This window comes from Ammospiza caudacuta, chromosome 12 (genome assembly GCF_027887145.1).
Source record: "Ammospiza caudacuta isolate bAmmCau1 chromosome 12, bAmmCau1.pri, whole genome shotgun sequence".
In the NCBI taxonomy this organism is placed as follows: domain Eukaryota; kingdom Metazoa; phylum Chordata; class Aves; order Passeriformes; family Passerellidae; genus Ammospiza; species Ammospiza caudacuta.
The window spans coordinates 12438137-12465810 of NC_080604.1; the positions used below are offsets into that span (position 1 = coordinate 12438137).

At 47.2% G+C, this 27674-nt stretch overlaps 1 protein-coding gene across 3 annotated transcripts; it reads right to left on the reverse strand.

Annotated features, from left to right (window-relative positions):
* On the reverse strand, positions 1-27216 carry SLC41A3 (solute carrier family 41 member 3). Of its 3 annotated transcripts, XM_058812882.1 has the most exons (11): positions 27093-27216; positions 25750-26066; positions 14659-14766; positions 13805-13876; positions 12854-12998; positions 10320-10466; positions 7586-7730; positions 6049-6128; positions 4071-4205; positions 3108-3256; positions 1-839 (listed from the first exon to the last, which is right to left on the reverse strand). In XM_058812882.1, exons 2-11 carry the CDS (start codon positions 26038-26040, stop codon positions 654-656), a joined length of 1458 nt encoding a protein of 485 aa, XP_058668865.1. In that variant the 5' UTR covers positions 26041-26066; positions 27093-27216; the 3' UTR covers positions 1-653. The 3 variants fall into 3 exon arrangements, with proteins under 3 accessions (XP_058668865.1, XP_058668867.1, XP_058668866.1); XM_058812884.1 differs by lacking the exons at positions 25750-26066; positions 27093-27216 and adding an exon at positions 20976-21833; XM_058812883.1 differs by lacking the exons at positions 25750-26066; positions 27093-27216 and adding an exon at positions 20858-21833.
* Positions 27217-27674: the final 458 nt, after the last annotated feature.

The following is a 27674-nucleotide window of genomic DNA, read 5'->3' on the forward strand; positions in this document are numbered from 1 at the left end:
GTGTTTCTATAAACGTTTGAACTACTGGACATTTCATAAACCGTAAAAACAAACCTTCCTGCCCCTAAAATGCAATCTAACCAGCTTTTTGGTCAGACACCAGGGATGCTGGCAGGGCAGGTAGGTGGTATCCCTAGATAACCTCCACTGGGCATGAGCCAGCAGCTCACTGCCTCGGATCCTGAGCCTCTGGTTGCTCTGCTACTCCAGGAGCAGGACAAAAGCGGGGTGAATAAAGAATTTCCCTTGGTGGAAAGTCAGAGGATGGAGGGGCTGCAGCATCCCCTGGCAGGATCAGACACAGTGACCAGGGCAGGCTGTGGAGCAGCCTCAGGGCTGTCTCAGTGCTCGGGATTAACACCACGGCCCAAATGCTCCTTCCTGCCTTCCTCCCCAGTGGCCCAACTGCTCCTTGTTGCCCTGTTTGCAGGGGTGAGCAGGGGGTGCTCCTTCAATCTGCTTTGCTCCCCTCTGAGGGCAGGAGTTTGTGGGTGCTGATTGCTGGGGCTGGCTGTAAGGCACGGTGGGGAGGGCAGGGGGTGTTGGGGTGGCAGGGGGGGCCCAGCCCAGCCAGGTGAGCCAGCACAGAGTGCCAGGCACCCATTGGAGGGGAGCACCGTGTCACAGCAGGGGCGAGAGCAGCACAGGCACTCTCAGTTGCCCAGGTTCACGTCTGTGCCGTGGATGAGCCACACCAGGTGGAAGCAGATGGCCAGGAACCCAGTGCCCAGCAGGTCCCCCAGGGCTGTGAGGTAGGGGATGGAGAAATTGTCTGGGTCCAGAGCCTTCCTCCACATCAGGCGCACGAGCAGGTCGGCCACGTAGAGCAGGATCCCCACCTGGGAGGGGAAACAGAGAGAAGGAAACAGACAAACCCTGGGCTCAGAGCCAAAGTGGCCATGGCCAGGGAACCAGAGCTAAGGGGGTCCCTGAGCATGCACAGCTTCCCAGAGAGCTGGGGTTCCTCTCTGGGATGGCATGGCATGGCATGGCATGGCATGGCATGGGTGTAGCTGGCTCCTACCCTATCACATAACCCACAGCCTTCTGCTGCCAGCCTCAAGTGCAAAGACCCTGCTTGAATTGCTCACCAGCACTGCCTGCCCAAACCAGAGCCTGGCCACACCAAAAGCATCTCCCAAAGGTACAGTTCCTATCCCTGTGCCATGAGTGGGAGTGCTCCACTCATTCCACCAGATGAAGGTTTCTGTGAATATGCAGGCAACCCCAAAGGACAAGTTCGTAGCCAGGGTTTTTTCTCTTCATCCTTCTTTTTTCCATTAGAAATTCAGAGCATGTCTACTTTGTTTTTCCTAAAAGTCTCAGTGGACAGCTGGAGTTTGAGGCAGTTTTACATCAAAGCCATCCCAAGCAGAACTGACATGATAAAAAAAAATCTTTTTTTTTTTTCATCTCGACAGTTTAAAAATCTTTGTTGTGATTTCTTTTAATTCTTATTTCATTCCCAATTCTGATAAACAGATGGCAGAAAAAAATATTTCTGTTAAAGATTAAAGACTGTCTAGTTAATTGAATTAAGAAGGGAGAGAGAATTTGCACCCCACATCTGTGGTCCCTCCATGGGAGACCACAGCACATCAGGAACCAAAGCCCGAGGCAGCATTTCTAAAGGTGAAAACTGCAAGCTGGGCTGGGAGAAAGGAAGGAGGAGAGATGGGGAAAGTAAATTAAATAACAGAATCACAGAAACTAAAGCTGGCTGGAAACTCAAGCGTTTTACACAGATCATTTGTCTTCCTCAATTCAGGATCAAATACATCCACATCTTTCCTGATGGAAAATTTGTTTAACTTGTGCTGAACAACCCTCACAGATGCCACACTAAGCAATAAGCCCCACAGCTTCCGCCCCCCCCCCCCATTTCTGTTTTTCCCAAGGCCTAACATAAATCTGCCTTTTTCCATTTGAAATCCATGATTTCATGTTTCCTCCCCTAATGACCACATAGCAAATGTTATTCTGTCCCTTCCTACAGAAATTTGGCAGTTTAAAGGCTGTTAACCAGACTTTTCCTAAGTCTCTCTACTTTGGACTAGTTAATCCCCCCCCCCAACCCTTTTTCTTTCTGTCTTTCTTTATAAAGGATAACAGAGGTGGAAAAAGGGCCAGGCTGAGTGTGCCCTCCTCCAGTGGCCTCCATGGGAATCTTTTGGGGTCAGTGGTGTTGCTGGGATGCTGCTCTTTGTGCTGTCATTTATTCTTGCATTTTCATGCCTGGCTTTGGTTGAGGAGTTACCTCGATGCATAAAGAGAAGGATAAATATTTTCCTTTAAACTGTGGCTGTGCTTCTGGGCTTGGGGCTGTGCAAAGGTCAAGGAAAACTGATTGTTTACACACACAAGGAATTCACCCTCAGACACAAGGCTGCTTGTAAGGCAAAGTGAGAGTCAGCCACCTCATCATGCAAATCAATGAATCACTCATTTAAAAGGGCAAGTGAAGTCAGAGCCTCTGTGAGTTCAGGCAACAGCCACATGCATTTCTGAGTGAGAAAAATAAAGTTTACAGGGCAGAAAAAGCAGAACAAATCAGATGATCTGCTCATTGCCTACCAGGAGTTTTACTTCTGAAGATGAACTGCTCAGGGCCTGGGCCTTACCTTTGTTTTTGCCCACATGGCCCTGCCCAGAGGGATTCCCTAGGTTTTCACCATAAAATGTGACAGTGGTTTCCAAAATGGGTGGGGAAACATGCTGGCTGCAGTTCACTCTTCTCACTTTGCTGGCGTGAGTTGTGGCAGCCTGGAAATATTTGGAGTTCACACCCAAGGAGTGAACATTTTAAAGCAAGATATTTCTTGCTAAGTGTGTCTTTGCACACTTACTGCAGCTCAGTGGATGTTGAGAAGTTTTTCCTCCTCTCACCCTAAAGCACAGCTGTGCTCATGTGGGAAACTAGAGCCTGGCAATTTGGGTGCAGTATTACTGGAGCTACAGAATGTACAAGATTCTTGGCAGAAGCACACCTGAAATGGCAGGAAACAGAGGCTGCTGCTGGATGTTTTACTGTGACTCCTTTTTAACCTGGAGAATGCTGGTTTTATGCTATCTGATAGATTCCTTTTGGGTGGGAGTTTGAGGTTTACCTGCAGCAAAGCAGCAGCCAGGTAGAACATCACAAAGGTGAAGGACAGGGATGTGTGGCCCCCCTGCAGCAGGTGGATGGTGTAGAGGAACACCAGGTGCCCTGGGATGACCAGCAGGAACAGCACCCGGGCTGACTTGGAATTCACCCCTGCAGAGCACAGAGACAGAAAGAGGGGTAACAGCAGCTGGGAGGACAGGACACAGTGAATATTTTAATGCATAAACCATCCCACCAACCCCATTGCTAATGCCTTCTCTAGATCACACAAACACAGGCAGCATGCGCAGGATCAGCCCAGCAGCTTTGTCTAGCACTGGAACTGCATGTCAAAGGCTTTGTGCTCCGTGCTGATCCACTGTGATTCTTGCAAACACTCCTCTGTGATTCTTGAAAACACTCCTCTGTGATTCTTGCAAACACTCCTCTCAGCTGCTCTCTGCCTCCCACAACTTCTGCTCTGCCTCACTGCAACAGATTTTCCCAGTTTATAGTTTGATCTAGCACTAACTCTCAACCTAACAGGGAAAATCAAGAGGAACTCTATAAAGACAACAGACCCAAAATTGAGTTTTGCTGATTCTTAAGTATTTCCAGAGCTGAAGGTGGAGGAATTGCTGATACTCAGCAAGATTATGGTCCATTCACTGCTCTGTCCACAGGTGATGGCTGTAGGCTGGCCATTAAAATGACTTTCTGTTAGATCAAATCTAAGATTCTTTTTCAATTACTTTCCTTAGTGCTCCCTGAAGGCCACTTTCTTTGCATGCCACTGAGCAAATATGCCTTAAGCCTTTTTTTTCATGCTGCCCACTGCAAGGATGCTTCCTCTCTGATCTGAGTTTTCTCTGAGAGAGGGGAAAATTCTGCCTTTGAAACCCAGCCAGTGCTTCACCAGGCAGGCTTGGGAAAGGAGCTGCCTGTGAAGACAGACAGACATGGACACCAAGGGCTCAGGGTGTACCTGATGAGAAGAATGTGGTGCATGGGTTGGGCCAGTTCTGCCTCATCTTGTATGGCAAAACTCCAGGCATGCTCCAGAAGTGCAGGAATGTAGAAATTCGGCTGGCTTGGATGGCAACCAGATTCCCTCCAACACCTGTGAGGACAAAAACACAGAAAACCTGTAAACCACCTTCACCACAGCAGGAAACAGCAGTGCAAAACCCAGCCTAGGGTGAGTCAATCTGCATTCACTGAGAGCAGCAGTGAGGGAAAGAGCAAACCTGATCCCTGCATCCCTAGGGGTGCTGTACTGTTCACTTTGCAGGAACAGCTCCTGAAAACCAGGAAGGTTCCAGTAATTGTGATCTTCTGCCTGCTGGCTGAAAACATTTTCCCTTTCTCCCCAGCACTGGATGTGGCCTCTGAAATGATGTAATTGCACCTGGTTGGACAGAGTCTGTGAGCAACACCTGGGGAAAGGTGGGCAGAGGCTGCTCATGGCCACTTCTTGGATTTACTCACTCAGAGAAACATTATTGTTTGAAAGACAACAAAACATCACGGAGAGTGATTACATGTCTGTCTGAAGGTACCTAACGCACTTGTTCAATGAGAAGGAATCATGAGGATGAATTAGAACCCAAAAATGTCACCTAATTAAAGTAAATTAATTAATTCCAGACTAATTGCAGCAAACATGAAAAAGCAGCTATAGAGGGATAATGATCTATGGAACAAACTTCCACCACCCTAAGTATTTTCAGGATGGAAATGCCACAGAAAAGATAAGGGTGAGCCAGATGCTACAGGCTTCTCATGCCTTCCCTTCTTTGGAGAAGAAATCTTCATTAAATGTGAGATTTCCCAGATGGGAATCAAAGTGAAAATATTCAGGCTGTCTCATTGCAGCTGAAGATGAGACCTGAGCCATGCACTGCCAGGCTTTGCACAGGCAGAGTGAAGAGCTTTGAGGGTGGCACACGGCCCTAGGAGCCTGGGTTTCCCTTGGAATGGGCCTGTCCTACAAGAATGTTATAATAGCAGAAAAATAAGCTAGTGGATCTTCACTGATTCCAGGATCCCCAGCAGTTTGTGCTGATAGGTGTGTGCATAAAATTACCGTGAATATAAAATATAAAATATAAAATATAAAATATAAAATATAAAATATAAAATATAAAATATAAAATATAAAAGCACACAAAATATGTTGAGATATGTGTATTAAAAATCCAATTATATCCAATTCATGCATGTAATCTTTATGTATATGTAAAGATATATATTTAGCTCATGCACATATAAATATAAATAATATAAGTAATGTAAATATAAATATAAGTATAAATATACACACAAAATATATTGAGATATATACATAAAAGTCCAATTATATCCAATCCATGCATATAATCTTTACATATATATAAAGATATATATTTATCTCGTGCATACAAAAATTACAAATATAAATATAAATATAAATATAAATATAAATATAAATATAAATATAAATATAAATATAAATATAAATATAAATATAAATAAATATGCACACAAAATGTTTATATATATACAAAGTTATATCCAATCCATGCATATAATCTCTCAGATTCATACACATGTATAATCTTATTATATTACTAGTTATCAACATTCTGTATAGGAGATGATTGCACCACACAAATCACTGAGTGGAGGGAAGGAAACAAGGGAAAATGGATATATTGAGACATCCCAGTAGGTTTGATTTTATGAAAAGTGTCAATGTAGCTCTCAGAGATGCTGTTAACCTTTTTACACAGCTCTGTCCTTGCTGCTGTTTTGCTCCAGAGACATTTCAAAACATAAGCAGGAACATGATGGGGACCAGTAGCTTCACTTTCACTCATGATGGGATCAGGGAATTGTGTAGGGGCAATGGTGGATGCCAGAAGCCTTGGGAGGAAGGAGAGGTATAAATAAAAGCATGCATAGAACCTCCATGTCCAACCTACCATTAATCACAGGTGTGAAAACTGCCATGCCTTCAAAGTTTGGGTCAGTCACAGTTTTGTCCAGGATGAGCCCACCAATGCTGTTAAGAAAAGGACAGCAAATGAGGTTGGATCAATCTTTTTCCAGGGCAATTCCTACACTGAAAACAGCACCCTGCCATGGGTTACTGCGTCTTCCCCACTGCCAGACTGGACTGCTCACCATGCACTCCTTTACAGCTCAGCTTTCACCAACAGAAAACATTATAGATTTTGTTAATGGCATAATGATTCATAAGGATCTCCTTGCCCACCCCGAAGCAAAACTGGTAGTGGTTAGAAAAGCATTATCATCCTCCCACAAAGTTCTGTTACCCTTCTATACTGGACTTAGCAGTTTTTTAAAATTCTCTTCCAGATCTCAGCTTGTACCACAGGAAGAAGGAACTACCTGGCTCTACATCTACCAGTATTTTCTCTTTACAGCTGGATAAGAATGAGGTTGAAGCCTGACAATCTGTGATGATCAAAGCCTGTCAATTTGTGATGATCATCATCTGTGCTTTCAGTTTGCTGGCTTTCACCCATGTGGTGCCTGGATGTGTGAGTGAGACTCAGAATGATTTGCTTTTCCCAGTCCTTTGGGGGCTCCTCATCAGCTGTCTCACAAATAAGGGAGACAGACTGAAACCCTTTGGCACAGTTTGTGCAAGACTGAGAAGGACCAGGGGCAATTTAAAAAATAAAAAATATTTGAGAATCTTCTCTGCCAACAGGTGTGGAAACCCAGAGCACCGGGAATATTTCTCTGTCTGCTCTGGGGTGCCCTGACACCCAGGGGAGCACTGACTTAGACCCTCATTCATTGAGAAAGTTTCCTAGACTTCAAGATAGACTGGAATCCACAAAAGTCTGGAATAGATTATAGAGAGCAGTGTATCACTTGGTGAGAAATTCAGGTTATGGGGGTTTTAGTATGTCATGCATGGAAGCAAGATGGAGGGCACAGGGTGTCGTCCTGGGTTTCTTCTTTATTCTCCTTCTTCATGGGTTTGGGTGGCATTTTGTAATTGGGCAGAAAAGTCCACATTGGGGGCTCTTTGAGATCAGTTATTGAGTTAAAAGGGAAAATAATCCAGGTGTCAGTTCTTAATTGGATAGTTTAGTCTTAAAAGATCTTGTAACAAGAGATTGTTGGCCATTTTGTACCTTGCTGCTGAACTCACAGTAGGGAGACTGTTTTACTGATAACAGATAATAAACACCTGAATCCCAACACGAATTACTGTCACAAGTGCATTCAATCCAGGCCCAGAAAAACTGACAAGTGGTACCCCCACAAAGAGGATATTCTGCTGCAGGAGAAGGGGCTGCAGGTGGCACACAGTACTACAAACTTTACACACTCAGAAGAGAGTCTGTTGGAGAGTCACCAATGGCTGAGAAGCTCAGGGCAAACCCCCTGCTGCTGTCCCTGGCAGTGTCACCCTTGGTGTCCCTCTGAGTGAGCCCAGATGTGTGCAGGGTGCTCACAGGGTGGGAGCTGTGCCTCCCTTACCTGCTGATGCTCATGGCAACAATGACCGGCTGCCACCCAGACTTCAGCACTTCAGCCAGGGATGGACTTTGCTTGGCAATGGCAACCCAGAGAGGGATCATGACAATGAACACAGCACAGATCAGAGGAGAGAGGTACTTCACATCTGGCAGGGAAAAGAAATGTTGAATTAAATATCCATAGCTTCACTGGTTGCCAAAATCATAATGCACAAAGATGGGAAGAAATGCAGCAGGATTCTTACTCCAACTGAGTTATGTTAGAGGAAAAAATCACATGAAGCATGATAGTCCCCACAAAACCACCTCATTCCACCACAGAAATCAATAATTAATCCCTGAAATTCACTGCTAGAGGATGCTGTTTGAAAATCAGCAGGATTCAAAGCAAGTTATATTTGAAGACGAACAACTCTCCAATTTCACCTCCAACTAAGAAAGATAAAAAGTTACAAAATTTCTGGCTTCAGGGTGAAAATCAAACAGCAGGGCAAGAGGGAAACTCCTGTGTGGAAGCTGCATCCCACTCAGGGAAGACACCTCATACCTTCACCTAAAACAAGAGGTAAGAGGCACTTTAGGAGGGGAGCTAGCAGAATTGCTGAGCAGCTGGTCTGCTCTATAGGAACAAATGTTCTCTGGCTCGTATCAGCCAGTTCAGATCTGGGGTTTCTTTTGTGCTAGCTTGCATGTGTTTCCATTAGGTGCTTTTTCCATTCAGCAGAGGCATAGCCTTGGATCTTTAGAAGCAAAGAAATTAAAAAATAAGATGTGCAGCACTAAAAGAAAATAAACATGACTCAGAAGCATGAGAAACACCTTCGAGCAATGGGGCTGATGCCAGCCCTTTTGATACAAAAATGCTTCTTCAACAAAGCTCTCCATCTGGTCTCTAAGCTGGGGCCAAAGGCAGTGGGATGTAATGCTGGCTTTGCAGGTAATCTGGGAGATGAAGCAGCTCCAAGTGTGCATTTTTAACAACACCACTGCCAGGGCCTTGGGCTACCTGGATGAGAAGCACTGACGTGATGGCATCTGCTGGGAGTGAAAGGCTCTCACACAAAGAGGCGCAACTCCTCATGAGAGGCTTCAATGGCACTGAAATGCATCTCCACTGAGTTTTGTCAGTGCACTTCACCCTCTGGAGTCATCCAGGACAGGTGGGATGTACGACAGACTCAGCTGCTGAACTGGGTCTCTTACCCACACCATGTGCTGTTTTGAGCAATTAATTCTGTATTAAATAAATCAGGCACAGAGCACTGGAATTGATCAAACCTTATCAGAGCCCACAGAAAGGCTCCTGGTGGGATGAATGCTCTTCAGGCTCCACATTCCAGTTCTGCTACATTCTCTCCCAGGCAGCCCATACCAAGCTGAAACCCTTTGGCACAGTTTCTATCTCCTTTATGCAGGACTGAGAAGAACCAGAGCCAATTAAAAAAAAATAAATAGAGGATCTTCTCTGGCAAGAGGATATTCCGCAGAAGGAGAAGGTGCTGCATCAGGTGGCACACAGTACTTCAAACTTCACAGGCTCATCAGTATTTTTGATGGATACATACACATTTTGGTAGGACCCAGAAGTTTTTAGAGTGTGACCTGCACCTTATTACACACTGGGCAGGGAAATGGATTTGTTCAAGCACCATCAGCAGTGCCATCTTTCTACCTGCATCACTTCATGCTCCCAATGACTTGGTGTCTGTGTGCTGACAATTTTCCATCTCAAGAGGCTCTTTAAACTACTCTGGAAACCCCAGAAATGCTCTCTGGTCACAGCCACAGAGGTTATCATGTTGTTCTGCCCTGTGCTCCCTGGGAGATATTATCTGAGGCTCAGCAACTGAAAGATAGATTAGCTTTACAGAGGCAGGTGCAATGGCATCATGGAAAAATCCTATTTAAAAAAAAGCACCTCTGAAGCTCAAGGAGGACAGGATGGAAGCAATTCATAGGCCTCTCCCTGCAGTGTGGGCTCCTTCACTCCCTCACTTGTGCTTGCACATGGAATGAGTTATGCAAACTGAGAACAGCTGCCTCATGCTTCTGCTCAGTCTGGAGCAACAGTTTGGGTTTCAAGTGGAATTGAGTTTGCTGCATCTTTTTATTTTCCCATTTCTGTTCAAGCTTAGGCTCACAGTAAATAGCCCAACACTTTAAAAGCAACAGATATATCACCAATGTTTTGAACTTCTGAGGGTCATCAGGTACCCAAGCCTTTGGCAAACAGCAGCACAGCCAACCCCAGACCACAGCTCCTACTCGGAGTCCTGCAGGCACAAAACACTGCAGGCTACCTCCCTCCAACTGAGTATCTTGTTCATCCATGACTCTCCATGTGAGAGGATACAAGAACATTTCACTAGTGCCAAACCCCTGGAATTGCTTGTGAAGAAGGAGCTGCTGTTACCCATCCATGCACAGGAAGGAGTTTTGCTGGCTAGTGACAGATCGAGGAACAGTCAGTGTCACATATGCCAGCCTCCTGTTCCAAAGCTGCACAATACATGTTGGTCATTTCTTTGACAAATCCCACTTGTGTTTACTAGGCTCTGCCTTCCAGTTTGTTACTAAAAGACAGTCTGGAAAAAGCCTCTTTGGTCGTTTTTCTACCCCAGTGGCATGACAGCCTCCGTTCTGAATCATGCCAGAAATGCTGGGGCAGCCTGAGTAATTTCAGAAGGATTTGTGAGCTCCCTTGCTGAGCTGCAGCTCCCTGCTGAACACTGTACCTATGTATTTGAAGAGTGTGCTGCTGATTCCTGCCAGGAGGGAAAGGGTTATCAAATCTCCCAGGCTCGCTGCTATGGGTGTGGCGACATTGTCTGGGTTGATCCCAACTTTCCTGGCTCCAATGATCACACCAATCATCACCAGACCTAGAGAAGACACAGAGCAGGCATCAGAGAGAGCATTTGGCTGTGTTTTACCCCAGAGCTGCTGCTCTGGGTCAGGATGTGGGGGTCTAAGAGAAGCAAGAAGCAGGATACCCACAACAGCACCATGCAGCTGGAGACTGGGCACCCCCAGGAATTTGTCCTTTTGTTTTCACCAACCTGAAGTGCATGACTCTGTCCTTATAAACTGCACCAAGGGCCCAGAGGCACACAGGCAAATTCCAGGGATCAAAGCAGACACCAGCAGGCAGCCCAAATGTAGAAGCTCCCCTCCTGAGCAGCCTAATCTTTGCTGCCTTGAAGCAGGAGCAGGCACGAAGCACACTCATAGATAAGCACACAGCAGGCATGCAGCAGCCTCTTGGTGCCATCCCCTCCTCTGGATTCCACAGCACAAAGATATTTTCCATATTAGACTCAAATTTCTCAAAGTTTAAACCACCAAGGAGCAATGAGCTTCCTTACTGTAACCTGCACTTCAGCCCAGCCATCAGACTGAGCCCTCATGTCCCAGAGCCTTTGGGGCTGCTTTCATTTGCTCTGGGTGGATATTGATGCTGTGAGCAGCTCCAGAGTCAAGGGGTTATGGTGGCTGCCCACATCTCTTCCCTTGTCCTCTGAGGTGCACCTGGAATATTGAGCTGCTTTTCAGCATTGCTGGGGAGAAGAAAGGTTTTGCTTTGCTTTTGCCCAAGTTTAGGAGCACAAATCCCAAACTCTGGTGAACATGTGGGAATCCCTCAGTGTGACCATGTTCACAGGGGTCTGAGGATGAGGGAAGAGATGAGGATCTGACTCCATGTTTCAGAAGGCTTGATTTATTATTTTATGATATATATTATATTAAAACTATACTAAAAGAATAGAAGAAAGGATTTCATCAGAAGGCTAGATAAGCTAAGAATAGAAAAAAAAAGAATGAATAACAAAAGCTTGTGTCTCGGACAGAGTCTGAGCCAGCTGACTGTGATTGGCCATTAATTAGAAACAACTCTATGAGACCAATCACAGATCCACTTGTTGCATTCCACAGCAGCAGATAACCATGGTTTACATTTTGTTCTTGAGATGTCTCAGCTTTCCAGGAGGAAAAATCCTAAGGAAAGGATTTTTCAGAAAATATCATGGCAACACCTCAGCTATCAGATCTCTCACAGCGATGTGGAAGAAGCACCTGGAATAAGCTAACTAGCAAAGGCAGCCTTGAGACAAGGGATTAGACATCCCTTCAAAGTCCTTCTGTGGCTGACAGGCTGCACCAAAGGAAGCCCAAGAAATGGTGATTCCCTCCAGCCCAAGAAATGGTGATTCCCTCCAGCTCACAGCCTCCCTGTGCCTGTCTACAGCCCCTCCAAAGCTGAGCATGCACAGGAGCATCAGTTCTACCCCAAGAAATGTTCATCTTCCCTGATACAACATCCCTTAGACAAAAACACATCCTCACACATGACATTTCCACAGCAGCCCTCCCAGACAGCCACACTCCCCTCCCCTCAGCACAGCTCATGCTGCTCCCCTCCCTGGCCATAAAAACAGCAGCTTCAGCCACACACAGGCTACCTGTGACATGTCCAGGGAAAAATCCGATGTCAAACCTGAGACAGCCCAGCAGCAAGGCCTCTCTGTGCCCCACCAAGCAGGGAGATTGTAGAGAAGAGCAATGAAAGCTGAGCTGCTGTTGTTTAACAACTGCCTCATCCCACGTTTTCCACCAAAGGCATCTCCAATCACCCTCTGACTCCAGCTTCAGGATATGCAGTTGTTCTAACTTGTCCCTTTCGTTTAGAGAACTTGCAGCATCCTTTGTGCCAGCTGCTTTATTCAGGGTACCATGCTGCCCTCGTATGGCAGACCCACAAACTGGAGAGCTTCAAACCACTCACAACAGCTCAGCCCATCACACTGCCCTGGAAGGGGAAGAGCCAGGGGACAGAAGTGCCTGGTTCAGCTCACAGCAGGCAGACTGCAGGCCTGCCCACAGGTGTGGGGTGACCCATCTCGAGCGTGGATTTGTCAGCTAACAGACCCTCAATCCCTGGGTGACACCATTTCACCTTCACTGGGAAAGGGACAGTGTGGATGGCCCGTGTGACACCCCAGAGACACAGAGTGGGGGTGTTTGTGCAGCCATGCACAGCTTGGGGCACTTTTCCTGTGCCAGGTGAAGCACACTTTGATTGCTGCAGACCATGGGGGAAGAGAAGCACAGGCAGCATGCAGAGAGGATGAAAACAGCAGCCACAGCTCCCTGCAGCCCTCCTCTCTCTGCCACACCAGAGGGATGCCAGCTGGGCCTCCCTGGAGGAACAGGGCAGCTCATTCCCCACCTGGGTGCTGCACAGTGGCTCTGAGGAGGCAGAAGCACTCACCAAGGGAAAGGGCAGCAATGAAGGCCGTGGTGACACTGCTGGCACACAGCACAGCAGCCTGGCTCAGCTCCACAGAGCCCTTGGAGATGGCTCCCAGGATCACAGCAGCCACAGCAGCCAGCAGCCCCACCACAGTGGCCTGGACCTGGGGAGCAAAGGACAGCTGGTGAGCACTCACCCCCATCTGCTCCTGGCAGCCCTGGCCCCACCACTGCAGCTCTGCCACAGCCTGCAGGGCAAAGCCTGGCTCTGATGAGGATTGTTTGGGTATTTAAACAGCATCCCTGCAAGGCTCCACTAGATCAAAAATAGAAATCCCGACAAAGTTTGCAGAAAATCTCTGGGGGGTCTGCAAAGGGCAGATAACACTTCAGCAAAGGACACAGAGTCCAGCAGCAAGTGCATAGCCCTGGTCAAGACAAAAATGGGCTCCCCATCAGCTCTGCACTCCTGGGAGGCTTGGAGCTGTGCAGGGAGATAAGGGAAAGCACACAGGCACAGGCTGCCAGCCCTGAGCTCTTGCCATGTGCAGACTCCAGGCTGGCTCCTGGATTTTAACAAGCAGAAGAATTGCCTTTACAGGAGGGAATTTCTCCCATCTCTCCCCTCCTGCCCAAGGCTGATTCCCAAACAGTGCCAGTGAATGACAGGCTTTATCCAGGGGCTGCTGTGAAACAAGGATTGTGCCACAGCTCCTGTGCAAAAGGAGTTTTTATTAGTTCAGTTTGTCCACAAAGGCAGTGAATGTCCAGATGTGTTTTACAGCCAAACTACAAGCTCTGGGCCACACAGAGCTTTACTGGAGGTCAAGTCCTGGCTCTGCTTGGCTGTGTTGAGGATTCCTGACCCAAATCACCAGCTCTCCATTCAGCACTGCTGGAACAGATGCTGCTGGTCTGCAACAGGGCAAGAGAAAAGAGACTTCTGCATCTCCCAGCTGAAGTGACTCACCTGGATAAGGGCTAAATTGCAGGTGGCCATTTTCCATTGCTTCTGGGCATCATCCATCTGTCCAGTGTTAGCCTAGGAGTCAAGAGAGATACCCTGAAAGCTGTTCCTGTGGTACAGGTGGCCTCTGAAGGCAGTTTCACCTGCTCCCTGGGGGAAAGGGGCTGTCAGAGAGAGGCAAATGCAGGCCAACATCTCCCAGCCTTCCCTGCACTTCTTTCTTGACACTTTTCCACCAGCCCAGTGTCCCAGGGCCATCAGAGGCTCACACTGGAGGTGCAGAGGTGTTGCAGGGCACCCAGCTAAAAGTGAAGTGGATAGACAAAAAGCTGAAAAAATTAAACCATTTTTTGTCCTTTGTTCTCCCTAAATTCCTCTGATAAGCTACAATTTCTCCTGAGGCATAATAAAAAAAAAAAAGACCAAAGTAAACAAAATTGCTTAGGGAGATAGAAGAGAGCAGCAAAAGCTGCTGCAGGTTCCAGGAAGCCTCAGTCTGCTCCCCCAGGGTAGGATTGCTGGGAAGCCCTCAAGGATCAATACCCACAGCAAAGCAATCCAGCACTGGAGCTGACAGCTGTGCAGCCCTGGCTGTGTCTCCTTCATGTGTCACAGGGCCCCAAATATCAGCAAGTGGCCACCCAGGGATTAATTCACCTTCAAAGTGCAGATGGAAATTCTCTGTTCCACTTACAAAATGAGGGCAAACACATTATTTTAATGTTCATACCCCACTAGTTTCTAGTTAGCAGAAAAGGGCATCTCTCATACACAGCGTGATTACATAAATGAAGAATCTCCTGATGCCTCCTGCTAATCACCCCCCTCCCACAATTAACCAGCCTGTTAACACTCACAGCAGTGGAGAGCCTGGATGCCAGTGTCATCTCCAGATTTCCCTTCAGGCCAACCAGGGCAGGAACCAGGATGAAAACTTCTGTGATGGTCCGGAACACGTCCCAGTGCTGCAAGGAAACAGAGGCAGCGACCTCAGCCTATGCTGCTGCACCCCAGGGCCTTGTCCCAGCACCTCCAGTGTCCTGGGCACACAGGGACAGATGCTGCCCTGATCCATTGCATGTTTTGCTTTTTGGGAGGGAAGGAAGGAATTTTCAGCTTGCAGTGTTCTTTCTCATCTCGTGCACAACAAAGCACTGCCCTAAAGGGGAAGGATCTTTCTTTCTGGGGGCAGCAGAAGATTTTGGAAACCCATAAATTAAAACCTTTAAACTTTGGAAACCCATAAACTAAAACCTTTAAATTTTGAAAACCCATAAATTAAAACCTTTACATTTTGGAAACCCATAAACTAAAACCTTTAAATTTTGAAAACCCATAAATTAAAACCTTTAAATTTTGGAAACCCATAAATTAAAATCTCTTTAGCACCAGCCAAGACCAACATTAAAAGTAATTAAGGTTCAAAAGCCAAATTAGATAGAGCATGTTCTCCATCCTTTGCACTGACACTAGAACCTCTGTGACTAGCACCTAGGAACTTCTACTGCCATCCAAACTCATGAGAACAAAACCAAAGACGTAGGAAATGATCTCACAACAAGAAGTTGTGTTTGTCTTTTCTTACCAAATTCAAGTCAAGCATCTAAGACTGGTGAGGGGAAGGAAAGAGATTTTTGCATCTCTTCTCCACAGGCAGTTCCTAAATCTTCCTGTTACCAAGCACATTCTTGGTACAGCTGGAAAAAGGTTTTGAATTAAGATATCTCATAAGCCAAACTGCTGAGCCAATATCTTCACTGTTGTTGCTCCTCTGAAGCTGAACTGTGCAAAGCTGTTGAACCAGCTGCAACACCAGAGACAATCTGAAAACATAACAAACTTTGTCTTCTCTAATTTTTGTACCACACAGTGCCTTGGAATAGAGTTCATCCCTCCTCTGTGCATTCAAGGGTGTTGGCAAAGCCCTGCTGTGGCCAGAGAGGTTTAAATCAGGATGGAATCCCAGAATGGGGCCACTCAGTGTGAAGGAAAAGTAACGAGCCCAACATCTAAGAGAGAATACAAGGAAAAAAGGGTGGCTGCAATGAGCCAGATCAAAGGTGCATCTAACCCATCCTTTGCTCTGCCAATAATCCAGTTTGGGTGTATAAAATAATCTACAAAACTGACAGGTTAATGGGATAACTCTCCTGTGTATTTTCCAGACTCTGACTATTTCCACAGGGTCCTGAGCTGCTGGGGGTTTTCTGCACATTTCCCAGTGCTGAAAGGTTTTCTCTTTCAGGTCTTCATCCAAACTCCCCCCTCCAAGCCATGTGCCATCCTGTGGCACAGATTTCCACAGTTTAGCTGCACATCACATGAAGATCCATTTGTTCATTCTTTCCAGCTTGCCACTGGCTTGTACCCATGGTGATCCTGAATTCTGGCACTGGAGGACAAAACAAACCAGCACATCCCTACCCACCTTTTTCACATTCACTGGGATTCTATAAACCCGAATATCCAGGTGGCTGGACAGACTCAACAAAAGGTGACACATTCAGCTGCCAGCCTGTTAGGAAATATATACAGGGTGTAATAATAGACATCTGTACAGAGGTGTTTTTCTCTGGCTGTGCCATGGGAAGCTGTGATGGTGTCTCTCTGCTGGGAAGAACTCACAGCTTCCTTCTCAAAGAAGTCAGGATGGATGAATTGGGGCTGAGCTAGTCCTGAGCATGTGGTGCAAGGCACCTCAGAAGTGCAGATAACAGGCAGAAAGTTATTATCAATATAAAAAAGGCATTTTTTCCTGGCAGTGGTGGAACAGGCACGTTTCAAAATGTGCAAGGTATGTTACTGTTGCATAAACAACTAACAACACAAAAATTGTCCCCTTATTTGGCACACTACAGTTTTGTTTACATTTGTTAGCATGGAACTTAAATACCTGAGAAAAGCTAGGGGTGGACATTTATTTTAAAGATTCATATCCCCCTCTCTGCTCTCTCTTTAATTAAGAATAAAGATCCAAACACATCTTTGACACATTCAAAAGAAAGAGGAGAAAACACAGACTCCACAGTCACAATGTAAAACTCCCAATCATCTAAAGCACAGAGGCATGCAGAAATTCATACTTAAGACCTTGCATATTTTGCACATAAAAAGACATAAATAGAAAGCAACAGAAAAACTCAACTGTTTGTATTTTCTGTGCATGCCACCTTTGGGAAATATGACTTTGGTATATCTAGGTAAACTCCAATCCTTGTGACAGTAGATTTTGCAGATCTCAGGCCATCAGAACAGAAGTTTCAGCATATGAAGTATGACTTTTTGGGACTCTGCCTTACATATAATTACACCTGAAAGCTCTGAACAATTAATAATCACACAACTGTACTAATAAAAAAAAAAAAAGCTGACTTAATTGCCTCTATTTGAGTCTCATTAGTGACTCACTGAGAGCCTAAGGGAAGATTCGTAATGATTTATACCACAACAGCCAGGGCTCCATTGTGTTAGTGACTGCAGGAATACAGAATAAACAGATGATGCCTGTGCCATCAGCTGGCAGGGCTGTCAGCTGGAGGAGTGGCTGAGGGGGCAGTTTGGAGCCATGCAAGCAGGCAAGTACCTGAATGAAGACACCTGGACAAAGCCTAGGAAATGTCTCTGTCCTTTGAGACAAAAGCTGGCCTAGAAAGAACAAAAACATTCCATGGAAACCCACTCAGGCAGACACAGAGCCAGAAAGAGACTCTTTCCCACTTCATATTTTCATAATGGAGTTCCAGCCCTAAAACTCAGCTCTGAAGAAGCCTGGTAAATAATTCCATGTTCTACTCAAAACAGCTGGATCTGCTCATGGGGTCCCTCAGAAGAAGGGAGGTTATTTATGATGGATGCTCTGAGCCAGCCCCCAGCCTCAGTGCAGCCCCCCCATGTAACAGACATCTTTTATGAAAAATCCTTTCCTTAGGATTTTTTTTCCTGAGAATCTGAGAGGCCTCAAGAACAAAATGTAAACAATGGTTATCTGCTGCTGTGGAATGCAACAGGTGCATCTGTGATTGGTCTCATGTGGTTGTTTCTAATTAATGGCCAATCACAGTCAGCTGTGAGACAGAGAGTCCAAGACACAAGCCTTTGTTATCATTCTTTCTTTTTCTATTCTTAGCTACCCTGCTGATGAAATCCTTTCTTCTATTCTTTTAGTATAGTTTTAATATAATATATATATATCATAAAATAATAAATCAAACCTTCTAAAACATAGAGTCATATCCTCATCTTTTCCCTCATCCTTGGACCCTGTGAACACCGTCACACCCCCAGGCTCAGTGCAGCCCTGCTGCAGCTCCCCACACTGTCCCCACAGACCCAGCCTGTCCTATTACCTCCCCAGGACATCCATCTCCCATCCATCCATCTCCCATCCATGGCAGCTGCTCAGAAGCCTCAGAGGTTTTTCCATGGCTCTGAACAAGTCAACAGAAAGATCAAAATATCCTAGAGTACAAAATGCAAGCCAATTCAAAATCCTTTTCAAAGCTAATCATCTCATGGGCTTTTGTCAACAAAGCACAGAGATATCTTCTGTCTGTGACTTTTCTTTGGACTGTGTCCCACTCCAGTGGCATGGAAAGGGAAAATGAAAGGGAAGCTTTCCTCCTGAATTCTCTGGTTGGAAATCTGATCAGCCAGCTTCAATCTGATTCTCCACCTTACTGTAAAAATGTGGGCCAAACACTGGCAGGGCCCTGCAAGGTCTCCAGCAATGCCAGCCAGCCCAGAATCCAGATGGACCAGCAGCCAAGGACCACTGGAACAGAGGCAGAAATGTCCAGAAGGAAAAGCCTGTGCCTTGCTATCAGCCCTGCAGAGAGACTGCATCACCTGCACACATAGGAAAGGAAAATGGCAAACATCTTCTTCTTTGGGCATCCTTTTCCTACAGCATGGGAGACCCAGGTCTGAGCCTTAGAGTCAACTGGGCTGGATAAATCTCTTCTGTTGATTTTTCTCTCAAACACTAATAAGAACAGTTCTTGGTTTCATCCCAGAGCAGATCAGAAACTGCAAAAATCCTGAGAAGTTTGACAGGATACAAATGAGCAATTTACACTTTGTTCTCTTTACAGCAATAAGAGCCCTGCAAAAGACAGCATCAGCTGGACTCACAACACAGAATCAAGTTATTTCAAGATATTTTGAATGTAATAAAAGAAGGGCAGCAGGATTAAACTCAGCATTATCTATGCTCTAGATACCATCCTTAAGCTTGCCCATATACCTCACTGTCCAAACACAGAGTTTCCTAAGAATGTTTTGCAGTAACTACAAATAGGGTAAAACATTCCTTAGCCAGAAGAACCACTAGAAAATGGGCAAACCACAGACTCCTGGACTTGAAAAACCTGTAGTTTCAGTATAGGAGCCCTCATGCCTGGCAATATGAGTCTCATGGTACCTGGCCTCAAGCAAACAAACTTAGTGTCAGGTTTTAGTTGGACAGGACTGTGAGTTTCCATCTCTCACACTTGCAGGAAGTTGAAAATCAACAGCTCAGAGACAAAGAAGCACAGAACAATATCCCAAACCTTTAAAGGCTGACATCTCTGCATTTTCCCAGTTACTGGGAAAGGTGGGGTTGTTGCTACCATGGCAGCTCACCTCACTAACATCTCTCCTGTGCCATCAATGCACTGGGCTCCCTCCTCTGGGAGCTGAACCCACGGACTGACCATTTCTATTTCAACATACTTCACCAAAATATACACTTCCTGTGGTTGTGGTTTACACCTTACCCCATTTCTATGACTCAAGTGAGCAAATACACAAACTAGATTGCACATTGTCATTTAAAGGGCAGTTGCAGGTATGCATACACGGCCTGTGTTTCCCATCAGTCTGGATACCGCTACATTTTTGAACACAGCTCAGTTCTTAGCAAGAGTTGATTTCTTCTGGACAAAGACCTGTTCACTCCAAGGTACAGAGTGGGTATGTGCTGTGTCCTTCTCCTTCTTTGAGACAAATGCTAACTATCAGCATAACATCTTGGGGGTAGTTTGAGAACTTCTGTAATGCTGCAAGACAGGTCTGTGCCTAAGCACAGCACAAGGTGGAGATGACAAACACAGCCCAGAAAGAGCCTGTGCCACTCCAGTTAACCCTTCTTTGATATTCCTTGTGCCTCCTTTAGTTCAACTTCTCTGCCTTCTTTGTTTCTTCCAGTGCAAGAAAAAAGCCAAGCAAGGTATTGTCTTTCCAAACATTCAAGTATCCATATTTAGCTCCTCCCGTGGTATTAATGCCAGAGAATCCAATGTACCCCAGTGAGCTCAGAGTGTAGGATATATCCTTGGGAAACTCTGCCAGCCTTTTGATTTGTAAATCCACCAGCATGAGATGCCCAAATGAGATCAAATTTTGCATTTCTATTTATGCCACCAGCACAAAGGAAACACAGATGGGACAGATCCTGGTTGGGGGCACAATGGTGCAAATGCTGCAGCACTCCCTGGCATCCAGGGGAAGTCATTCTGAATTTATACCCACCTCAGGAACTGCCCAAGAAGCACCCAGTTTGTAGGCAAGGCTAATCATTTTATGGCGGCGTGCCTCTCATCACACTATCTAAATGATTTCTAGACCAAAGATTATATTAGGTTGTTTGCAAAGAACTGAAAGCATGAACTTGCCTCTAAGTAAAACAGGTAGTTAATAACAACTCTGACCTAGATCTCCTTATCAGCAGCTTTTGAAGGAAAGAAATGATATCATGCAACAGGGGAATATGCTGCAGCCTGATCCAGTTGCTTCACAGGAGTTTTATCAAAGTGTTGAGCTCCACAGAGAAAAGGGAGCACCCTGTCTAGCACACCCAGAGCAGTGCCAGGCAGCCATCTGACAACCCACACCACAAGGAACACAGCTACTGATCTAAAGGAGGTGGATGGTGTCCTTCCAGCACAGAAAAAGCCTACAGGCATACTGCTGAGTGGCTGCTAGGAGCACACTCTTTAAAAACAAACAACTCAAACGCTCAAGGTCAGAGCCTAAGCCCACCCTCTCACTACAGGTTGCCTAATTACAGGTACCTACTTGAACAACATCCATCAAGAGGCCAGCAGCTACCATTCCCAAGCCAGCCAGGAGGAATGGCACAAAAATCTGGGAGGCAATGGAGAAGGAAGTCTCTGGAAGAAATCCACTGGCTGACCTGGTCAGCTTGCAGGTGAAACCTCTCAGCTTCTTGCCATGGAAGCACAGTTCCAGCTGTAACTGGGTGACCACCATGGTCACACACTGTTACCCCATGCTCAGCAGGAAAATGGAGGGAGATCAGGACATGACACAGATCCTCTCTGCAGCTCTCTCCAAAGCCAGAAGGAATGTTTTTCCTCAAACTACAGCAACGATGCCAAATTCCTTTAGTTTCTTCTCCTCCTAGGAGCACGTCCCGACGATTGCAGCAAGGGTATCCTCCAAAATTGGTTCAGCTGGGTTGAGCCCAGGTGGCAGCAAACACGATGGACACAATTTTTCTGATTTATATCCAGCGGGCAATTAAAAAAGAGAAGAGAAGATTGTAGAGATGCTTGTGGACGAATAGAAACGAGCCCACACCCCATTCAGCTCCCACCACTTCGGTAAAAACCAGTAAGACCTGCTCAGGCTACAGCACTGAAAGAGTAACAAGTCACACAAGAATCCCTCAGCGTGCTCAAACACACTGGTGTCCTTTCTCCTCGGGTTACATTTCTTGTCAGATCGCGGCGCGCGTTCGCTACCAGGGTTTAATGTGTAAGCTGCTGCCAACAACCAGCCCAGCTCCTCGCTCCCACCACAGGCTCTGCTGAACTTTCCTCGCTGTCCCGAGGCCGAGGAGGTGGGGAATTACCAACCACGATCCATGCTGCACTTCTCCAAGGTGAAGAAAGGTCAAGCAGAGCAGGAGCCCACGCTTCTCTCAGCTGACAGCGGCGTTACGCAGGTCCTGTCCCCAGGCAGGTGACACAGCTGAGCCGGCTGGTGACACAGGATCTGCCCTCCTAGACCCCAACCCCAGGCAGGTGACACAGCTGAGCCGGCTGGTGACACAGGATCTGCCCTTCTAGACCCCGGCCCCTCGTGTCCGCTCCATGGTCTCGGTGGGACAGAACAGTCAGGCTGTGCCAGCTGTACCTCTGACTGACTGGCTCTCAGGGGGAAAAAAAGTTCAGAGAAGCAGCCAATAAGCTTCAAAAGCAAGCACCCTTATCTGCTGTCATCACTTCAACTTTCTGCTAGTTTGCAGAGGCCGAGATAAGAGTCCTAGCCCAGCTCATTTAAGGTAGCTCCATGATCTCTCTGCGCGACAGGCAAGGGAGAGAAAGGGCGCGCTGTGAGCTGGTCACCCTTCCTGCTCTGAAGTGAAACATGCTGCTCCTGCATGCTCCTGGGAAGTACTGTCTGAAAAAAGGAGTCTCACCCCAGAGCTTCATGGTTAAGGAGCCTATACAGGGTCAAAACTCAGAGCTGCACCTGCTACATATGGCCAAAAAAATTTGTATCCTGCTCCATAAATGCTTCAGCTCAAAGTCATGCATGTAGGGAAAAGAGTCATGGTATTATGCCTAGGCTCCTTTCTAATAATTATTTTGGGCAAATTAATTGAATCAGAGGGTCAAAAAGGTTTAAAAACCACCTTTTGGGATGGATCAAGCCCTTCCCTCACATTTCTTGCAGAGAGGAAAAGGCTAATGGCTTGTGGACTCTGTCCTTGTGACAGGGTCCCCAGCACTGCGGGGGAGTTGGAGAGAACATGACATGCTCGCAGCTAAATTGGGAACTGAGGGAGCTCTCAGCCATTCAGGCAGTGTTTCTTTGGTCTGAGCTCACAGCAGCTGAGGTGACAGAGCAGATCTCCCTGGAAGCAGGGCAGAAAACAAATGGAGCTGCAGAGGCTCTGTCCTTCGCTGCTTTCTAGGCTGTTATTTTGGTACAGCCCCTAAAAGCTTCTCCACTCCCAGCTGGTGTGTACAGTGTCTCCACCACCTAACAATGGTCCAGTTACTGGAAAGCTAACAGGAGAGCACATTTCAGCTAATCTAACTGGAACAAAAAAGTCCCACAATATCTGGAAGAGCCAGGTTAATAAAAATCCTCTAATAACCACAGATGACCCAACCTCCTTACACCAGCTGGGAAGAGAGAAATTACAGTATGAAGGCCCAGTTCTAGTTAGTCATTCACAGAGGCTTCAAGGAAATAAAAAACAATTTCTGGACAAAACTTCTGGACAAAAAAAATAGGTTTTCCAGTTCTAATAATGTGCCTACCTAGTCCCATATGTCACTGTATCAGCTAAGTGGATTGATGACAGGCAGAAGCACTAATGTAAAGGAAATATCAATGAGACTGAATGACTCAAATGACATTAAAAAACACAGCAGCAACACACCCTGTACTAAAGCATCAGCCTGACAAGGTTTATGAGTTTATCACGCTCCATCTCTCTCCTTCTAAGCAAGCACCATAAAAAGCCGTCAACCGATAAATCAGTATGCAGAGAGGTAATTGGTTCAGGTGACCCATGTGTGTACACTGGGCCATTTTGTTATACATTTAAGGAGCCTCTGATAAAGAGCCACACCATATTTATCAGCAGAGAGATGCATCTCTTTTTCCTGGTAAAGAAATAAACCTTATTTGTCCAGACAACATGCATCAGGTGTGAGAAGAAAGAGAGCATTGCTCAACAGTGGGAAAAGGATTGTAGTCTCCGGAATTGACACAATTGCTTCTGACTAACAATAATCTGGTATCATGGGATGTATCCAACTTCCAAAGTGTAAATTTGTGACTGGTATTCGTGTGGATCCATGGTGCAAGAAGCAATCACAGAAAAGACATGAGACCAGAGAGAATTGATATTATTTCTAATACACGAACTGGAAGCCTTGGGGGTAGAATTCTGGAGACTAGCTAGTGAAAAAAACTAAAAAAAAACCCCAACAGCTCATGGCTGTTCCACTCAAGATGGCAAAACCTGGAGAGGTGCACTGCTGCCCTGCTCTGCACACAGATACATCCTCCTGTTGCCAGCTAGCCAACAAGTGGCACTGCCCTGGAGGAGCCAAAGCAGAAGAAGCCTCTTGGGTGAGTCCTGACCCTGACCTAGATCCCTCAACCACTGGCACAGTACAAACATCAGAACAGACAGACAGCAAATGTCTGAGAGCACAGTTTCATCCCTACCTTGTCATCCCTGCAAAGGAGACACAGAACTGCCAGGATGCTCTCACAGTGTGGCAGTGCTGGCAGCACTGTGCCAGCACCACGGGCTCACAGGAGAACCAGATGGTGCTGTCCAGGAACTGCACATCCCAGCTGCTCCAGCACCACCACCCCTGACTATGGGAGCTGTCTGCTGCACCAAGCAGTGAATTCTTGTTTCTAACCTTGCTCTTCTCCTCCCCACTTTAGGAAAGGGCAGAGAAGAGAACTTTTGTGGAGAGATGGAAGGCGGCAGATGGAGAGTGCGTGGGGCCCAGGGACTCTCAGAAACAACAGCAGCAGCCAGGCAAAGGCCAGGACTGGCTCAGGAAGGAAGGGCAGCAGCAAGTCCTTGCTGAGATGTGCTCAGGCAGTCCATGGTATTCACAAACAGCCACTGTGCTCATTGCCAAAAGCCACGTTTCCTATGACATGTTGCATGGGTTGATTTCCCATACTTTAAGGACTGCTATGATGGCTTTTAGTGAGCTCTGTATTTGCAAAAACAGAAAACAGACTTTTGCAGCTTCAGAGGAGAATGAGGTCTGCCTCACATTCTGTTCATATTAGTGGCTCAGCTCCTCCTAGGAAAAAAACATTGAAGGAAAAGTCCTCCTCCAACATCACAAACCCATCTGCAATTAATTTCACACTTTAACAACTCACAGTAGGAAGAAACATACATTTAATGTCAGAGATCCTTTGGAACAGGCAGCTCTAGAAAGTCTAAAAAATAAAAACAGAAGTGGCTGCTCAGTGTTCAAGGCTCTTGGGAATGATGTCTAAGGAGACAAAAAGTAGTTTGACATTGGGTTCTGCATTTGCCTGGTGTTCTGTGATCTGACTAGACATTCTGCTGGGTATCAAGTACAAGCTGAGGTCAGTTAAGGATACTGTGTCACTCCTAAGCCTTTATAGCTCTTCTAGCTCAGGGAGATCAGCCCTGGGTTAATGACAAAGGAACACAGCTCCACATTTGTGAAAGTTGTCAATGTAAGCACTGAAGCTTCTGTGTCCCTGTATCAGATAGGTCAGGGTAGTTTGACCTCACTAGTTAGTCAAATAACAAGGTTAACAAAAAGGCAGACTGTTAAAGGAACCCAGAGTGCAAAGGCATGGCAGTTTATAATCAGCTTTAAACTGCCTAAAATTAGGTGCTGATCATTGCCTTAAAGATCTGTATTGCTGCACCATAGGAGGAAAGGTCTCATCCTGATCCCTAAAGTCAGAAGTGGGACCTAAGGAATTCAAGTCTTCTGCTGTGAGGCCTTAGAAAAGGATGTGGTGCACAGGCAGGGCTGAGCTGTTGTGGGAAATGTCAACAGTGCTGGGCTGGCTGATGCCTTGTGCAGGACTGTCCAGGGCTACATCCCTGAGTAATGTCACCTCTGTGTGTGCTGCCACCCCAGGCTGTGCTCACCCACCTTCTTCCCAGGACCAAGGGAACATCTCTGCATATTCCTGATCACTAATCAATTAGGAGTCCACATTCCTAATCATCATCTTTAGTACCGTGTTCTCTTTTTTATCCAGAGGAGGAAAGGCACCAGAAAAGCACCACAAGCCTCTTGAGAGCTGCACAGTACACAACAGCTGACTTTGAGGGACATGCTGGCATAGCAAACTGCTGCAAATCCTCCCTTGCTGTGCCATTCCCAGAGCAAATCCCCTGCCTGTGAAGAAAAGAACCCCACTCATCCCACAGCAGGTATGTCAGATGAGTTTCTTCCCCTTACCTGAACATAATCCAAAACCATGCCTGCCAAGACCATGCCCAGCCCAGCCAGGAGGTATGGCAGGAGCACTTGCAGGCAGATTGAGATTGCTGACTCTTCCTGTGCCTTTGCCATGGCTGCTTTCTCCTCAGCCAGCAGCTTCTGCTGTGCCTGCAGAGAGACATCCTCTGGCTCCTGGCTGCCAAGCCTGCTCTCCCTGTGTTTACCCTTGCTCTTTCCTCTGTGCCGGGGTCGCTCTCCATTCCTGGACCTGCCCTCTTTCCTCCTCTGCCGAGCTTCCTCACCCTTCATGGTGGCTTTCTTGGATCACAGTTTTTCTGAAAAACAGAGTCAGAAACAAGGAGATAACAAAAAGAATTATCAGGTGGGCGAGAGACAGGAAATTCTTTGGCATTGTGTGCAGTCCTTTAACCTGAAGGCAAACTATCACTCGCTCCCCAAACCCAGGATGCTCTGCTGGCCCCAATACTAGTACTTAGTTTACCTTCAACTTTGTATAGTGTGGAACCAATCTCCCTTTGTGTAGCAGCATCCCTTCCTAGGCCTGTGTTCACACTGCAGTGCTTGCTGTGTATCCTGGCTGCTCCCCTGAGAATGCCCAGAAGAACAGTGCTGCACATGGCCTGAACTCTTGACCCACCAGCTCTCACACTGGGAGTCACAAAGAACTTATGAGCCCAGCAGAACCCAACCCTTTTCAGGACCTGACTGCTGGCCAAGAAATGGGAGCAGCTTACTTTATTATATCCTAGCATCCCATAGCCCAGCAAAGGACCAGCATCCAGGTGTGTACTATGCTTACTACATAGCTGTCCACCACTCCTCAGTAACAAGACAATTCCTTGATCTTAGTGCTAATCTGGATACTTTTCCTTCCTTTTGTGCCTTAGTTGACACACATGCACTACATGACTCATCCCTCTACAGAGAAGTTGTCACGACCCCACAGCATCTCACAAGAAAAAATAAACATGCAACATCCTAACCAGTAGCCCTTTTGCTGCCATCAAATCTCCTTTCTTGATGGAGCTGTCACTCGCACTGCTGGCCCGGGCAGTGCCCCAAGTCTTTCACCCATCACCTCCTGCCAGCCAGCCCTCATCGGGATTAACCTCCGCCAGATGTTCCCTGCTCTCCTTTTCAGGATGGAACACCCCGAGGCTCCGCGCTATCCCAGGCAGGACCAGCCCTCTTCTTGCGCCAACATCTGGAGCGCGGAGGGAACAGCTGGGAGGCCCCAATAACCGCTGGGGAACGGAGGGAGGGAGGATGGGCAGGAAGATGGGGAGGACAGTCCGGCTGTGCGGGCGGCGGATCCGCGGCCCGTCCGTCCGTGCTCTTACCGGCTGGCGGTGCTGCGGGGGCGCTGCCGGGGCCGGGGCTGTGCCCGCAGGGCCGGGGCGCTGCGAGCGCGGGCGGCTCCCGCCACATCGGGGCGCGGCGGCCGCGGGTTCGAGCCCGGCCCCCGCCCGCGGAGGGAGGCGGAGGCGGCGCCGTGAGTGGCAGCCGCCGGTCCTGCCCCGGCGCCGAGCCCGCAGCGCCGCTGCCGCGCGCCCCGCCACGCCGGCACAGCCCCGAGCCCTCCCGGTGCCCCCCGGCATCCCGGGTGTCGCTCCCGGAGCGCCCCCGCTCTCCCCCCGGAGCCCAGGGAGGGTGGTAGGGGAAGGGTGACAGCTTCCAGCGTGGGCAGCGTAAACAGGAGGCTGCAATTCAGAGCTGCGGAAAGACGTTTCCTCTGTTTGGGTTCTTCGCGGTGGTTTTTGTTGGGTTTTTTTCCCTCCTCGTTTTGGCATTTGCCTGAGCTCGTGTTGCGAGTTTCCTGTGCAAGCGCCTGCCCCCGGCACCGGCAGGGCACAGCTCCCCTTGGTTCGGGTTTTCTCCCCCTCCCGGTCTGAATCAGCGTGTTAGAAATGTGATCACAGCAT